The sequence below is a fragment of the Heterocephalus glaber genome, unplaced genomic scaffold (assembly GCF_053883595.1).
Source record: "Heterocephalus glaber isolate CG9 unplaced genomic scaffold, H.glaber_assembly_v1.0 deba00001447, whole genome shotgun sequence".
NCBI classification, from domain to species: Eukaryota; Metazoa; Chordata; class Mammalia; order Rodentia; family Bathyergidae; genus Heterocephalus; species Heterocephalus glaber.
Genome location: NW_028258299.1, coordinates 4,738,138 through 4,754,187, shown reverse-complemented (window position 1 = coordinate 4,754,187; position 16,050 = coordinate 4,738,138). Strand labels below are relative to the sequence as shown.

At 53.0% G+C, this 16,050-nt stretch overlaps 1 protein-coding gene across 7 annotated transcripts; it reads right to left on the bottom strand.

The window, feature by feature from the left end:
• Positions 1-638: 638 nt before the first annotated feature.
• Positions 639-15,201, bottom strand: Park7 (Parkinsonism associated deglycase). 7 transcript variants are annotated; one of them, XR_015452516.1, is made up of 7 exons: positions 11,060-11,195; positions 10,258-10,367; positions 8,483-8,584; positions 7,588-7,647; positions 4,808-6,729; positions 3,460-3,546; positions 639-897 (listed from the first exon to the last, which is right to left on the bottom strand). XR_015452516.1 is itself a non-coding variant. In XM_013065176.3 (7 exons), the coding sequence occupies exons 2-7, from the start codon at positions 10,345-10,347 to the stop codon at positions 737-739; spliced, it is 570 nt and encodes a 189-aa protein (XP_012920630.1). In that variant the 5' UTR covers positions 10,348-10,367; positions 15,081-15,201; the 3' UTR covers positions 639-736. The 7 variants fall into 7 exon arrangements, 6 of the variants coding, with proteins under 6 accessions (XP_012920630.1, XP_004863742.1, XP_087070729.1 ...); XM_013065176.3 differs by lacking the exon at positions 11,060-11,195 and adding an exon at positions 15,081-15,201 and having other exon boundaries at positions 6,660-6,729; XM_004863685.4 differs by having other exon boundaries at positions 6,660-6,729.
• Between the last annotated feature and the right edge of the window lie 849 nt (positions 15,202-16,050).

Sequence of the window (16,050 nt, the reverse complement as noted above, 5' to 3'; positions counted from 1 at the left end):
CTGCTCACCAAAATGTGCAATTACACAGCTAACAGCTGCCTTGGCCTGTGAATCAGGAGCCGCCTCCTCACAGTAATGAGATAGCTGCCAGTGCTCCAGCTCAGCATCTCCTCTCCACCTCAGCAGCAGGTGGAACACCAGCAGCCTGCACAGGGCCCCGTGTCTCCTTGTCTGGATGGCGTGGTCAGGGGCGAGGCGTCAGGTGTGGGCCAGGGCCATGTGTCCCCCTGACCTACCCAGGGGCTGCATGCTTCCCAGGAGTGCTGGGCACTCAGTGGAGGAGGGGAAGGTGGATGCTTCAGCTTTGCGAGGTTGGGGGCACTGCTTCACAAACACAACAGCCCACCTCACTGGTAGTTTGTTGTTTTGTTTCTCAGAACTGGGGGTGAACCCAAGGCCTCTGCACAGGCTCCAGCCCTAACCCTTTTATCTCGAGGCAGGGTCTCAATAAGTTACCCTGACTGGACTTGAACTTGCGACCCTCCTGCCTCAGCCTCCAGAGCACTGGGATGACAGGTATGCGCCCCCAGCCCTCCCCCCGGTACTTTAACAGCACCTGCAGCAGTAAAAGCCCCGTCCACGTCCCACCCCGAGCTGCACACTGAACCTGACCTCACAAGAGACACGAGGGACGGAGCAGCAGCCATGGGCAGCTGTAAGCTGCCCTTTTATTCCGAAATGCGAGGACACAGGAGTGGGGTGCGGGCCGGTGGGGCCGCTGTGCGCTGGGGAGGCTCTAGTCTCGGAGCACGAGCGGTGCCCTCACCTGCTGCACCACCTCTGGGCCGCTGAGCGCCTCCACGATGGCCAGCGCGAACTCGAAGCTGGTGCCCGGGCCGCGGCTGGTGAGCACCTGGCCATCCCGCTCCACACGGCTCTCCGAGTAGCTGTAATGATCTGCAGCAGAGAAGAGGTCGCATCCTGATGGGCAGCGCCCCGGGCCGCTGGGAGCACAGCACCCAAAGGCCAGTGGGCAGAGCGGCGCTCCAGGACCAGCCCGGCTCGGTAAGGCTGGGCTCCTCCAAGGACATCCAGTGCATGGGAACGGCCCGCAGCCCCACAGCGCCTTCCCTGCACGACCCTCTCCACCAACCCTCGGTTTCCCTGTGTGGCCAGGCTCGGAGGGTGGCCCTTCCTCAGCCTCGCCTGCCCCCGCCCTGGAGACAGAGGAGGCACACAAGGGGCCATCCTGACTTGGTCTCCCCACTGCTTCCAGCAGGCTCTGCATCACCGTGGCCCAACCTGCTCACCTTCCGGGCTCTGCAGCCAGGAAAGTAAGCTTGGGGCTCCTGCCACCCCTGCCAGGCAGGGGACCCTCACTCCACTCCTGGTGCACGAGGTCCCTGGGGTCTGCCCCAGGACAGATCAGGGAAAGGACCCAGGGGGCAGCTTCGGGCGGGACGTTTGAGACCTAGAACTCGGGGAGGAGCCAGACAGAGCAGCCCTGAGCTGCTCCTCCCAGCTGTGGGTGATGGTGACCCTCCCACCAGTGGTGAGCACATTCACAGGACACCAGGGCACAGGCATGGACGCACGACCGCCTGGCCCTGCTAGGGCAGGACGCAACACGGGCACCACTGAGGGGACCCCTGAGGTGGCATGGGCACACTCAGGGCAGGCAGAGTGATGTGTTCCGGAGTCCCACCCTCAGATCCCTTTCTTTCCAAGGTGGTCGATATCTCGTATCTCACTAAAACGCCCAAAGCATCCCCCTTACACTACTGCAGGAAAAGCAATGTCCTGGCTGGAATGGACAAGGTTTTCATGTGCTCACCTCACCTGACAGCCACAACAGGCCAAGACTGTTTCAGGGCTAAACTAGGAAGGCGCCTGGGCTGGGCCTCCCGGGCAGGAGAGGGGCCACAGAGGACCAGGCAAGGTGAGGCCTGGTCAGTGGTTCACCTGGCAGCAGCTCTGCAGGTAAAACATTACAGGCAGGGCGGAAACCCACTGATGGGTTTAAAAGTTCTCTTCAAAAATCTAACTGGAAAGGTTTTCACTTGTCAACCGCTCCACCTAGTGGTAGTGATGAAGAACAGCCACGCAAGGGGAAACCCCAAACCCAGCCTCATGGGATTCTGGACGCAGGGTGAACTGACATATTTTATACCGCATGCTCAAAGTAGCATGTGGCATTGATTTTTTTTCTTAAGCTTTAGGCAAAAAATCCCAAGGCCAGGAAATCTCTTAGGAGAAAAAGCCAGTGGGGGCCCTAGGGACAAACAAAGGGGTCAGTGACTAAAAGCTGCTACTTGTTTTTGTGTCTGCTACTTGGGTTTGTCGATAATATTTTACTGGCACGAAGCCACCCCAATCTGCTCACTTTGGAGCTAGGACAGCCAACTGAGGTCCAGACCTGAAGCCCCAGGAGGCCCAAGACTCCTGGCCTTGCAGAGACGCTGGCCACCCCTGAACACTGCGCTTTCTGGCTTAAATCCCGGGTCTGCCTTCAGCAGCTCTGAGCCACCTAAGTCCTAGTGTCACTCAAGATGGTCGCCAGGGGAGGGCAGCCTTTACCGTGTCCTCCACATGGTCCAGGGACAGCCCCTCATGAGTGACACCTGCATCCCGCTCAGGCCCCAGGCCAGTCAGTGTTCAGGCATGTCATATACATTAGCTCCCTGAGCTGGGGAATGACCCTCACAGGACAGGTGAGGAAAATGAGGCTCTGAGAGATCAGGGACCTGCCACAGCCCTACAGTGAGTTGGCAGAAACATTCCTAAGATAAAAGGGCAAGCCACAGCTGTGCATGGCACATGCCTGTCAGCCCAGCTCCCAGGAGGCTGAGGCAGGAGGATCTCTTGAGCCTAAGAGGTCAAGGCCAGCCTGGGCAACACGGTGACAGCCCATCTAGAAAACAACAAAAGCAAGCTGCAGAACAATGCACTTAGTGGACCTCATCTGAGTAAAAATATCAAAAAGGAAGCGCAGCAAGTGCAGAGAAAGTTCTAGAGCTCTACAAGACACTTCACAGACGTCACCTCTGACAGGAGGGATGGCAGGGGAGGGAAGAGTGCAGCCTTTCACGCCACCCGTGCTACACTGTTCGCAGGTGTCACCATGAACTGAACGTGCTTTTTATAAAGATAATTAATGAGATCTGCAGGCCTTGCTGGCATGTGTGAGGGCTATGTGTCCACAGGGAGCAGGCCCTGCTGGGTACCTGGGCCTTTTCTTTGGACTTCGGGTAAAAGGGCACTTTCTGAATCGCTGTCTGGGTAGAAAATTTACCCTAGGCTGCTGGCAAAGTGTTTAGAAAGAACACTGATTAAACTGGCACTGGACCATCGCCTTCCATCCGCAACAGTCGGGGGTGGCCGCCCCACCCAGCCAGGCTGAGCCCGAGGAGGGCGCCCCTGGGGAGCCCACCAGTTGCCTTATACTACTCGGGAGACGGCACACTAAAGGAGTGTTCTGACCAGGGCTCTGCGAGCACAAAAACACAAGCATATACTTACTCCCATTCATCATTTTGTCTTTAGCAAGTGGGTGTGTTGTAACTTTGCTTCCAAAGCCTATCTCGTGAGCCAACAGTGCTGTGGGACCTAAAGATAAGATTAATAAAAAGATCTGAGCACAGATGCAGAGAAACCCATGCTTAGAAATTGCAACAGTAAAAGCATTCTTTCAAATCAGGAGCTCCTATCTGAAGAGTTAGGCTTCTGAAATTACACATTTCTTAGTAGAAGTTCGTTTTTTATAAGCCACTTGCTGAGCAAGTGACAAAGCTTTGTGCGAACCCAAAATACTTCAACACCACTTACTCCAAGCTGTACCCAGTCACCTGCTCTCGCGCTGATGGACATGGCGGTACAGCATGACCTAGCCGGAAGTGCGGCCAGCAGCCGGAGGGGAGGCCGCAGGCAGGCCGACTTCTAACCTGTTCTCAGCACACGGTGAGTGTCAGCTGCACGGTGCAGGCAACCTGTGCCCTCGGAACGGCTGCACTTTGCCTTATATAATTTTACCTTCCTAACTGAAAGTGGAAGACAAACATCCACCCACCCAAATATACCTCGTGGCAGGGTTATGAAAAGAACAGCGCAGCATGCTGCCCTAAAAGAGGAACCTGGGGAAGGCTGAGAAACAGAGGCACAAGTCACTCTGCTAAAGTACTTAGGCAGAGAACGGCGCAGAAATGTCAGCTGTGGAGCCCTAACCCGCTTCCCAAGATGAAAGCTTTAAGATACCTGACCAGCAGCTGAGCTTTGTACCTGAACGAATTCACTGGAAATAGTGAACTTCAGTGAAAACCACACAGGTCCTGTAAATAATGGCGCTCAAAGACTGATGGCAAGGACTGTAAACGTTACCTTCAACTGTCAGAAATTTTTTTTTTTTTTTTTGGTACCGGGGATCAAACTCAGGTCCTTGTGCTTTCGAGGCAAGTGGCAGAACCACTGAGCTAAATCCCCGGCCCTGTCAGAATGTTTTTACTGTGCCTTCTCTCAGCTGAGGCCTCACGTTATACCGGGATGAGAACAGCCGTGGCCTTCTGGCCTGTGCGCCTGTAGCCTCAGCAAACCTGACGCCCTGGCTGTAACTCTGAGGAGACAGACCGAGCCGCTCAGAGCGAGCCCAAATCGGGAGCTCCCTCTAAGGAGCGCTCTGCCAAGCAGCAAGTGTCCGCCTCAGCCCCGGGCCGGATGGAGCTCTTTCATCAGGTCTCTAACGTGTGCCTCTCTACAACTTTTGGGACAGCCTTGTACGGCAGTAAACTTTAAGTCATCACTGTTTTATGGAATGGATGGAGGAGTCAGCTCTCGGTATCTACTAAGATCTGAAGAAGGAAGGGATGCACCTCACCTCACACTCACACTGAGCCAGGCGTCGGCTGTGCAGCGAGGAGGGCACCACAGCGAGGGAGGAATTCTCAGGCTGCCCCCTTCATGATGGTAACGCTGTTGCCTACAGCGATGTTAATGTGCGCGGTAGCTGGACGCAGGATTTACTGATGCCCTTACCATGTGAGCTCCTAGCTGCTGCATGCTGAGGCCTAAGAACCGTATTTGGAGAGTCAGACTCTGGGCCCGGTCACTTGAGGAGGGCCTGATGGATGAACAGGGCCCTCCAGAGCCAGAGGGGCAGAATCCTCGTCCCGCAGCGCCACCCAGTGGACATGCGGGGAAAGAGTACCCCGGCCGACTCGGCTCCTGCAGGTGGCCCTGGCTTGGAACCCTTCCAGGACCCAGCATCCTATGACAGTGGCTCCTCCAGCAAAAGGAAGCTCATTCTACTTTCTGCTCAGGAAAGCCTCCCTTCTGATTTGTCTCGAATTCCCTCAGTATCAGCGCCTGACGTTCTTTTGAGTGCAGAACTGTTTCTAATTCCCAGGGCAAGACGGCAGAAGACTCAGGCAACTGCCACCACTGAATCTCTTCCGGCTGCTCTGCGCCGCCCTCCACTGTCCGCATGCCCGGCACCCCCAGCATCCCCTCTCCTCCCAGGATGCCAGCTCTGGGCAGCCCCTGGACCAACACGCTGCAAGTCTCCTTTCTTCTTCCTGTGTGCTTCAGCTCCAGCCAGGTCCAGGTCCTCAGCACGGCCCACGGCTGCCTGGCCACAGGATGGTAACCTTGCTATCTCAGGGACAAGATGACCTTAGTCTTTGTTTCGACAGGATTGTAGGGGAAGCGGCCCAGGCAAAGCCTCGTTCTCTTCCTGTGGTCGAAGCATCTGCAAGGAGGCCGCTTCTCCAGCAGCAGACCAGGCAGAAGCCAGTCAGGACTCTCCAGAGAGGGGCGGGACCTGGCCACAGGGCCCTTGGCACAGCAAGAGGCCACTGGCCAGGGGGGCCAGGGTGGCCTTCTCAGGACTCCTCAGGGCCCAACATAGCCCTTCTCAAACACGGAGGCCTCGGATCCCGTCCTTTCCGCTCCTAGACGTGAAACCTGGGCCTTCTGCGGGAAGGGCAATGCGGATGGAGCCCAGGGCCTCTCGCGTGCTGCGCTCACACTCCCCACTGAGCTCTGCCCCAGCCCAGAACTGGCAAGTTTTAAGCCTGAGAATGCCAGAGCCTGACGCCCTGCCCAGGTGACAGCTCCAGCCCTGAGAGTGGTCCTGGGAGACTGTCAAGGGCCCGGCATGCGGCCCCAGGCAGTGTCTGCTCTGACCCTGCCAGGACTCAGCACTGTGCTCAGATGCAGTCCCCGGCCCACAGCTTCCTTTAAAATCCTGTTGTGCTAACATTAAAGCAACAGGCAGATTCAAATGGTACCAGAAAACAGAGTGTGACTAAGCTCAGACACAGGGACATCTGTGAAGCCCGAAGACCTTACACTACATGACGGCCAGGGTCTCAGCACTGAGAAGAGGGAGGCAGGCAGAAGGGCCTGGCTCTGAGTCTGCAGGGCAAGCACAGGGCAGGAGGTCATGTTTACGTCTGCCGGGTTCTTGCTGACTGCTATGCTGGCAGACGCGCTTCCTGGCAGTGAGGTCTGCTGGAACAGGCTGTTTACTGAATTCCGAGGGCCTCCGGGGTCAGACGCGCATAACAGTGGCTTCACAGTATGCAAAGGGCACAGAGAGGCAGACAGCAGAGCAGCAGGACTGGCTGCTGAGACAACACGACTGCACGGCGCCCGAGTAACCCCGCAGGTGCCCCGGGCCTTCTGGGGAGGAGCTCCCGGGAGGGCAGTGCACAGGTGCACCGCTTTACCTGCACAGATGGCTGCGATGAGGCCCTTCCGGCTCTCCTGCTCCTTCAGGATCTCCCTCACGGCCGGGGACTGAGCGCAGAAGGCGAAACACAGCGGTTACCGTGGGGACACTGGCAGTAACCACAATAGCTTCAATCTACTTTTCAAAAATATCAGCGACTCATCAAATTACCAAATTCACAGTGTCTAGACTCTTAATCCCAGCCGGGCACTCATCCTAAGCGAAGGTGTCTAAGGACGAGCAAGGAAACACAGTCCCCTGCACATCTGGCCCTTCCGTTCTGTGCTCCGTGGAGAGAGAGAAGCTGGGGGTGGGGTCTGAGTCTCCCCCGGGCAGAGGCCGGAAGCGTCCCCAGCGTCCCCAGCGTCCCCAGCCACCTGCCCTGTCTGCTGCCCACCCCTCACCTGAAGACTTCAGAGGAAGGGCTGTGACCTGCGCAGATGCCACCTCCCGGGTGGGCTCGCCCCATCGGCAGCCCCTCGGCCCCTTGGCCGGCCGGGCTGCGAGGTCATCAGCCGGCTTACGATCTAAGCTGACCCATCACAGAATTGGCTGCTCTTCTGCCAGGGAAGGAGCAAGTCCTCCTGTGCGCACTGAAGCCCTCCACTGACCGTTCCACCGGTTAGGCTCCCTTCTGGGGTAAACGTTACTAGAATTGTTTTCTTTTTCTTTTTGGTACCGGGGATCGAACTTGGGACCTTGCGCTTGCGAGGCAGGCGGCAGAACCACTGGGCTAAATCCCCGCCCTAGAATTGTTTTCTTGAAATAAGGCTGGAACATCACTTGGTTAATTCTCATTATTCCTCTTGCTCACAGCCTTCTCCCTGAGCTGTCGGATAATAACCGACAATGGCACACACGTTCATGCCGAACACTTTCCTGAGCCTTCCTGCCCGCTCCTGGATGGGGGCCGAGTGGGGTTTTACCTCAGATAAATTCTGCGCGCCCAGGTTGCCTCCGGGGAGAACCACCACGTCGTAGGGGCCCTGGGACAGTGCGGGACACCAAAAGAACATTTCATTTCAAATGTGCACAGAAGAGACAGTCTGAACACTTGTATTTTAAGTCACAAGCAAAATACAGGAGGTAATCTAAGTACCAGTCAAAAGAACAGTTAGGAAGGGGTAGAGCGCATGCTCGAACATGAGGCGGCACAGGGTTCAATCCCCAGCACCAAAAAACAACCACCACCACCACCAAACAAAAAATGCTGAGGTGTCCCAGTGATGGAATGTTCTTATAGTCAGCAAAAAATGCAGAAAATCTGAAGATAGTCGCATGTTGCAAAGCACCAAGTGTAATAATAATCACACTCTTATAAAAAGACAAAAATATCCAGAGTGCAGTGGTGTGTGTCTATTGTCCTATCCACTCAGGAGACTGAGGCTGGAGGATTGCAAGTTTGAGCCCACCTGGGCAACTTAGAGCCTGTCTCAAAATAAAAAATAAAGGCCTAGAAATAGGAATAAAAAGTAAATGGGAAATGGGGCAGCTGATTCTTGTATCAGGCAAAAACCATTTCCATAGGAAGCAAGGCTGCCTTTGTAAGCCAGACGATACCAGACAGACCTTGTACCCAAGCCTCACCCAGCCCCAGCCCCAGCCCCAGGCCCCTGTTGCCTGTCTGACTGCATGTGGTGCCCAGCAGTCACCAAGTTCCACTGACACAAAGCAGAATGGCAAAGCCCTTGCCCTCCCAGCGTGGGGGAGACTCCCAACAAAGTAAGTTTCTCAACAAGTCTCTGCTAATGACAGTCTTCAATGTGCCAGAAACTAATGAAGAACCACATGAAGGAAGAACTTCACATACAGAGAACAAACCTGCTTTTTTGCCTCTTCCAGACTTGTGTCAGGACAAATGACCACGTCACGGCTACACTGTACCGGGTCGTTCCCAGCCAGACCTGCAACGGTGACCCTAATCTAAAAGAAAGACATGGTGACATTTAGGGATGCTGAAACACAAATTTTAAAAGTCAACATTTTCATAGTTTACATGCATTTTAAAATAATTTGGCAGGAAGTACTGCAACAAAACCACACTGAATTTTAAGCTGCTACGCTAGCTAAACATATTCACTAACTAGGTCTGTGCCTGCCCCATGCCCTTTCTCTCCCAAGAGTGCTGGTTTGGGAGATGAATTACAGTCATCCTATTAATAACCCATCCTGTAAGGTCGGTGTTGCCATTTAAACCTCATGTTGTTTTCCTAAGGTAGAAACGAAGGTTAAAACAATAACATACAGGCCAGGGATTTAGCACAGTGGTTCCGCCACCTGGCTCGCAAGTGCAAGGTTCCCAGTTTGATCCCCAGTACCAAAAAAAAAAGAAAAAAAGATAACATACCACTTTATCTTGCAAATGTCAAAAAAGTTGATGATACCAAGAGGTGATGCCAGAAAACAGGGAATTTTGATTTTTTTTTTTTTGGTACCGGGGATTGAACTCGGGTCCTTGTGCTTGTGGAAAACAGGGAATTTTCCTACCCTGCTGCTGAAATACAGATTGTTTTACACTGGAAGGCAGCTTGGCAAAATCTAGCATTGCTGACTACATCTTTCCCTGGGCCTACAATTCCACTTTTAGGTGTAGGACCTGAAAAAACTGATACATCTGCACCAGTAAAGCCATCAGAGTATTTCCAGGGCAGAGACCCAGCTCAGTGTGTGTCTGCGTGTGCGTGTGTGGTGGTGCTTAGCATGCACACATCTCTGGGTTCAATTTTCAGCAGCAAAAGCAAAAAACAAAATGTATTACAGTGTCATTAGGCTGTCATTAGATGGGATGTGGCATGTTCACACAATACCCAATTGAGCAGCAATGTCAAGAAAGTAGATTTTGATTTTTGAGAACCAGAAGAGTGTAAATAGACTGGGGCCAGATTGCCTGGGTCAATGATCTGCCTCTTCTCAAATTATTTAGTAGCTCTGTGCCTCAGCTTCCTCAGCTGGGGCGGGGCGGGGGGGGGGCAGTATCTAAGTCACAGCATTGTGGTAGGTTTCGTAGAAGTGCTCAGAGTGCAGCCTGGCACGGAGTGAGTGCCACTGAAGTGCCTGCTGCTGTGCTGCCCACAGAAATGCACGGTATGATGACAGCTAAACAAGCAGAGCACGCCACGGGGCCAGACTCACTCATGTGAGGAGGGGCTGAGGGGAGGTCATAGGACTAGCAAAATTTACAATGGCGACTTCAAGTGTACTTCTTTCCTTTTTTTCCTAGTACTGACTGGGTGTGTTTCTTTAAATGCAGGTGCTCTTTAAGAAATGGGTCTAGGGCTGGGCACCAAGCTGTAATCCTAGCTATGGGAGGCTGAGACAGGAGGATCATCTGAGTCCAGGAGTTCAGGGCTAGCCTGGGCAAGATAGGGAGACACCAGCTCAAGGATGGACTGCAAGGAAGGAAAGGGAGGGAGGGAAGCAGAGGAGAGGAGAGGAGGAGGAAGGAAGGAAAAAACTGGTCTGAAAGGCAAAATCTGTATTAAACACGGACAGTGACTAAGCAGGCTGGCATTATGTAATCACTGCAGTGCTGTACATATCCGAAGTATTTTATTCAACATGACCTGCAAGGAGGGCTGAAACAGCAGGGGCCTTACCCCGGCGCGCCTCATGACATCCACGGGGATGACCGTCTCCATCTCCTCCGCGCCTTTGGCCAGGATGACCAGGGCTCTCTTCGAAGCCATTTTTATGTACCTTTAAAAGACTGAAAAAAATTTCAAACAAATTTTCAGTGCAATTCTAGAATATCCGAACCTTTTCAAGCACAGTTAAGTACTTCCTAGGGAGACAGTCCCGATAAATATAGTCCCGAAAAACAGCATTTTCGATTAATATTGACATACACAGCAGTTTCAACTGCTCTAAGATGAGAGCAGTGAGGTTAACGTGTATTGTTTTCCTTTACTGCACTTTCTTAAATCCAATTTCTAAAAATCTGTTAAATATTAAGTTCCCTAAATCACGAGTATATAGGTCTTACACTTCACGCAATGCCCTTCGTAAAGACTGTCTTTCTTAAAGTACTGTTTCATAGAGAAACAGGGCAAAAATTTAAATAGCTTTCTTGAAACTGGCCCGCAAGACTTCTGGGATTTTTATGTTCTGGTTCCAATAACCACTGAAAACGGGGGAGGCTATTAAATACCCGAACCCACTTTCTGACTGAGAAAGACGGAAATTCCCCTTGCTGAAGACTCCGCCCTCGTTTTTCTGCTCGAGCCACACCACGCCCAGCCCCGTGCTTTCTGGAGGGTTTGCCGCGCACGCACAAAACGGCTGCAGACCACCGCTGGCGAGCTCGGGCCGGCGGCCTGCCGCGCTCTCCGACGCTTCGGCGTCGCGACCCCGCAGGACCCGGAGCCCCCCCCCCCCCCCCGCCGCGCCGGCACCACTCACCCCAGCACACTCCAGCGGAACGCGCGCGCACCCCCCACCCACACTCGGCGCCGCACTGCGCAGACTCACGCCGCTTCGCGCTACCGCGTCACTTCCGGCCGAGCCCACCCCTGTACTCAGGGGGAGGAGACGCGCGAACTCCCGCCCCCCTGCCGCTCCGAGAGTGGTACGGTTCCGCCGGCCGGCAGCCGGGGTGGAGGGCCCTGGCGTAAAGCGCTCTCCGCGGGGGAGCGGTGGGGCGACTTCGCGGGCTGTTTTACGAAGTCGATTGGTTCCTTCGCGTTCCTTCTGTGCACTCGGCTCCCTCTGTGCACTCGGCTCCCTCTGTCCCCCTTTCCCGCACCGTCTCCGGTGTTGCCCCGACCTGCTAGGAGCCTTTCTTCCAGGTCATCCTGGCCCTGGCCCCCACGCCTCGTCGACTCTGTCCAGCACTGACTCACAGCCACGGGCAGTCTTGCCTCTGCCTTGCGTGGTGCGCACGCCTGCAACCCAGCACAAGGGGAGGCTGAGGCAGGAGGATCGTAGGTTCAAGCCCAACCCGAGACAGTTTATGCAGTTTAGTGCAAAGGCCCTGGATTCAATCCCCAACACAGGCATTCCTCCAACGAGCTCCGTTCCTGCGACTTGGTAGTTAGATGAGGAATCATATATAGTATGTACATTACAATATTCAGAACAAAGAAATGGTCAAAGGAAACTCCAACTTGTCCACTTTGCTTTTATTTGCGTAACCTACACGCAGTACTGTACTGTGTAACAACGTAAACTTCAGCACTGTACTGTACGGTACAGTCAGCAAAAATTACAGTACCGTGTAAAATGAGGTGTATGTACCCAAAAATGATATTGGGGCTCTATCAACAAGGTGTACAGAATTGCACACACACACACACACACACACACACACAAAGACGGGTTGTAAGCTGGAAAGGTTGTTAAACGGGCTGGTCGTTAAAGGAAGAATATCTGTTATCGCCCCAAAAAAGTTCTGCGGCTGCTGCCTCTAAGGAGTGAAGCAATGAGGACAAGTCTAATAAGTACTTAATGGATTGCATTTATTTACATTACCTAATTTATTTCTTTTAAGTTTTTGAATATTAATGCTTCGGGCTTTTTTAGTACTGAGTTACATCCACGGTCCTTTTTGATTTTGAGACAGGATCTTGCTAACCTGCCCAGGCTGGGCTCAAACTTGGAATCTTCCTGCCTCAGCCTCCCAGACTGCTGAGGTTACAGGTGTGCGCCGCTGCGCTGTGTGAACCACTGCACTGTTTGAAAATCCAAGATGACTCAAGTTACACTGTTCCTGTGCTCATCACGCTGCATCCCTACCTCCCCCAGGCAACAACCATTCTGTCTTGCACCATCTTCCAGCACTTCTTCATGCAAGTACAGCTATTATTTGCCTCCTTTTTTGCATGAAAGTGTGTACTCTATACTTTGTTCTGAGCTTTCCTCTACACCCACACCTGTACACACTTATCACAGGGACATCTTGGAACCCTTCCATAGCAAAAGGACCCCCTCTGGAGCAGTGCCCGTGGGCATGCTCTATGGGTGACCTCACCAGCGCCCCACTGATCATGTAGGTTATTTTCATCATTTTCTGTGCAGACAGCTCTGTGCCTAACAACCTTACACACAGGACATATGTGTGCGAGCAGAGTGGAGGGTAAATGCCCAGAAGGGGGACGTGCATTTGAACAACAGCCCCATACAAAGTGAACCACTCAGCACTCTCGCCAGCAATATAAGAGATCAAACAGTGCTTTTTATTTCATTTTAAAGTTCCAAAGTCATGTATGCAACACTCTGTACTCGTCCAAATGTTTAAAAATGCTCTTGATCATTTGGTAGCCTAGGAAGAAAGCATTTTAGGAATTCCAGAATGACTTCACCTTTGGTTGTTTGGGAAGGAACCAGGCAAAAGCCATTCCCTTGAACTTTGAAAGAATATGGAGACAGAGTTAGCTTAGACACGTGCCTCAAAACCTAGGAGGGAGGTGGGCATGGTGGCGCACATCTGTAATCCCGGCACTTGGGAAGCTGAGGCAGGAGGAGCACCATGAGTTCAAGGTCATCCTGGGCTACACAGTGAGTTCAAGGCCAGCCTGAGCTACATAGCGAGACCCTGTCTCAAAGCAAAACAAAACCAGGAGAAATTTAGGTAGATGGAAGGAAAGCTAAAAGACTGTTTTGTTCCAGCTCTGGAATTTTAGTTTTAAAAAACATACGTATTCACCATCATCAAGAACCGAAGTGGATCCAATTCAAACAGTGCACACAGTTCAACAACTCAAATATTATGGTAGATTGAGTTACTTTTCAGGAGTACTCCTTCCCCTTCCACCTGCATGGGTGAATGTACTTCCTGTCCCTTAACTTTGGGGTTTAGCCCTGTTTTGGCCAAAGGGATATTAACAGAGGACCCACCACAGCCTGGCGCAGTACGGACCCAGTGACCAGGCCTCGGCTTTTACACCTTTGAACTTCCAGAGGCATTTTCCCCAGGGATGCTAGCACTGCCCCACCAACCTGGGTTTCAGAATGATTGCGTGTGGAACAGAGCCGCCCAGGTACTGCACAGTAACCCGACACAGAAACCACGCCAAGAGGCAGGCTGTGCCAGGCAGGGGCTGCTAGAGAGCAGAGCTAACTCATGCTGCAGACCTTGGTGCTGGTCCTTCCCAACCCTCAGTTCTGGTCCCCACAAGCAAGTATTTTCAACTCTTGAAATTATTTCTTCTGGTAATTATCTCGGTATTTTTAAACAGCATGCTAATATTTTCTTTCTCACGTACTGGCTTTAGACATTATATAATGACTTTCTGGAAGGTATTACTATACTTATGGATGCAAAGACTGAGTCCAGAAGGGTGAAATGACTGTATAAAGTCCTGCAGTCTTGGTCAAATTCAGATATTCTCATGCCAAATTTCACACTCTACCCACCACTGACTCTATCAGTGTTAATAATGTCAGTGATCCTCATGAGTCTTTATAGTTCAGACACATTTCTCATCACCCATTTATAGAACAGCCAAAAAAGCCAACCACTTACCAAAAAATCATTGCTCTTGGACTGGCAATGAAGACACCTCCTAGCCCAGTTCCCTATTTCCAGGCAGAGCCCCCCCCCCCCATCCTGTCCACTACCTTTCTTACTCCACGTCTCACAAAGTCTTTATGCACTGTGGGAAGTACAAACTCAAAACTGTCCCTGTTTTCAAAGACCTCACGTTTACTGCAGCAGTTTTAACATCTAAAGGGACCGCTTTTGTTCTGCCTTGTGGAGCTCGGGTTCAGGAACCGACACCTGGCATTACCATGGTAGCAAAAGCCGCCCGTGGCCCTTCTCCGGGTTCTGATACAGAACTCTACCCAGTCATCCCGATCATCCTCGTGGCTACCAGGCCCTTTGCTGCTTTTTCATGGGTCACTCTCACATTTGGCATCTTCTCATCTCACTCAGAGGACACTCTGAACGGTTCTCTGCCCCATTCCAGGGCTCTCTTTCGGTCTGCCTCCTCCTGGTCCTGTAAACTCCAGGCCAGGACTTTGCATTCTACCTCGGTCAGGGTTGGTCAGCATCTCTACCTTCCCGGCACCCGCAGCTGCTCGGCAACTACGTGCTGCCTTCACCCTGTACTACTTGACGGGTTTTCTTGACTGCTCTAGATGAATACACTTATGAGACACCGTAGTTTACGATGCGATCATCCGATTTCTTAGTCCTATTTTAATAAATTCCTTATTTCTCACATCAAAGTCATTTGATGAACATGAGATGTGAAATTTCAAGTGCAGTGAGGAAGTTGACATCATTTTCACGATTCCCTGACGAGAAGGAATTTAAACCGAGCTACTGGGCCTAAGGAAGACCTTGAGATACCAAATAAACGTATCTTTCACCGTGCAGTAAAGCAGGTTATGGAGAAGTCCAGCAGGCTCAGCGAATTTCCCCTCGGAGCCCCCGAAAGGTTAGGTCGCCGAGACCAGGGAGGAGTGGGCGAGCCCTGACCTTTGAGGTGGCGCTGGCGCCAGGAGGAAACTCTGACGCCCAGATCTGCGAAGCGCCCCGCCGCAGCGTCGCCTCTGCCGACCCGGTGTCAAAAGCCCCCAGCGTGGGCCGGAAGCGGGGCAGCTCACCCGCAGTGACGTAGACCTACTTCCGTCTGCCGGGACAGGTCCCTCCCGGCGACGCACGGGATTGGCCGAGCCGGGCCTCAGGGGGCGGGACGGGGCGGGGCGGGGGCGGGGCGAGAGGGGAAATTGCCCTGGTCCGGGAGTCCGAGGCTGCGGGAGTTCGAGGATTGCTCTGCAGCTGGCGCGCCCTAGGGGGGGCGCTGCGGAAGATCACTTTCTTTCAGGGTCACGTGTGAGTCTCCGCCGCCCGGGGGCGGCTGTGGCCCAGCGACCCCGTGGACTCCGGGGAAAGTGTGTGGCCTCCCGGGTGCGAGGCAGCATCGCCGAGTAGTCCTGACCTTGGGTTCCTGCGGGGCCCGGTGAATGAGTCGCCCCCGGCCCCGCGGGTCTGGGGTGTCTTCAGTAACCAATACTGGCTCTGATGTGTTAGCCGCCTCGTTGGTGGCACTTTGGAAATAATCTGCGAAGTGCGGTGTGAGAACAAAACCGGACTTGGGCAACACTTGTCTTCCGCACAGGCTGTTTGTGGAAAATACTGCCGTGCTCGAAAGTTATTGGGGTCTTAGGTCTAGAAGTGAGAGTAAAATCTGATTGTTTAGGGTTCCAGTAACGTGAATAGTGGTGCCTGCCCACAGGCTGAAGACCTAGTGAGATCTTCAGTCAAACACCTAAGCTCAAAGGAATGGAAATGTTGAGTGCCTTTTCATTATTTCCAGTTGTGGTTCTTTATTCTAACTCTGCTTCCGTAATTCTCTCAGATTCCAATATTTTGGAAACATACAAAGATCCTGGAGCGACATCAACGTTTCTCTCAATGGGCAAACATGGTGCCCAGCCCAGCTGGT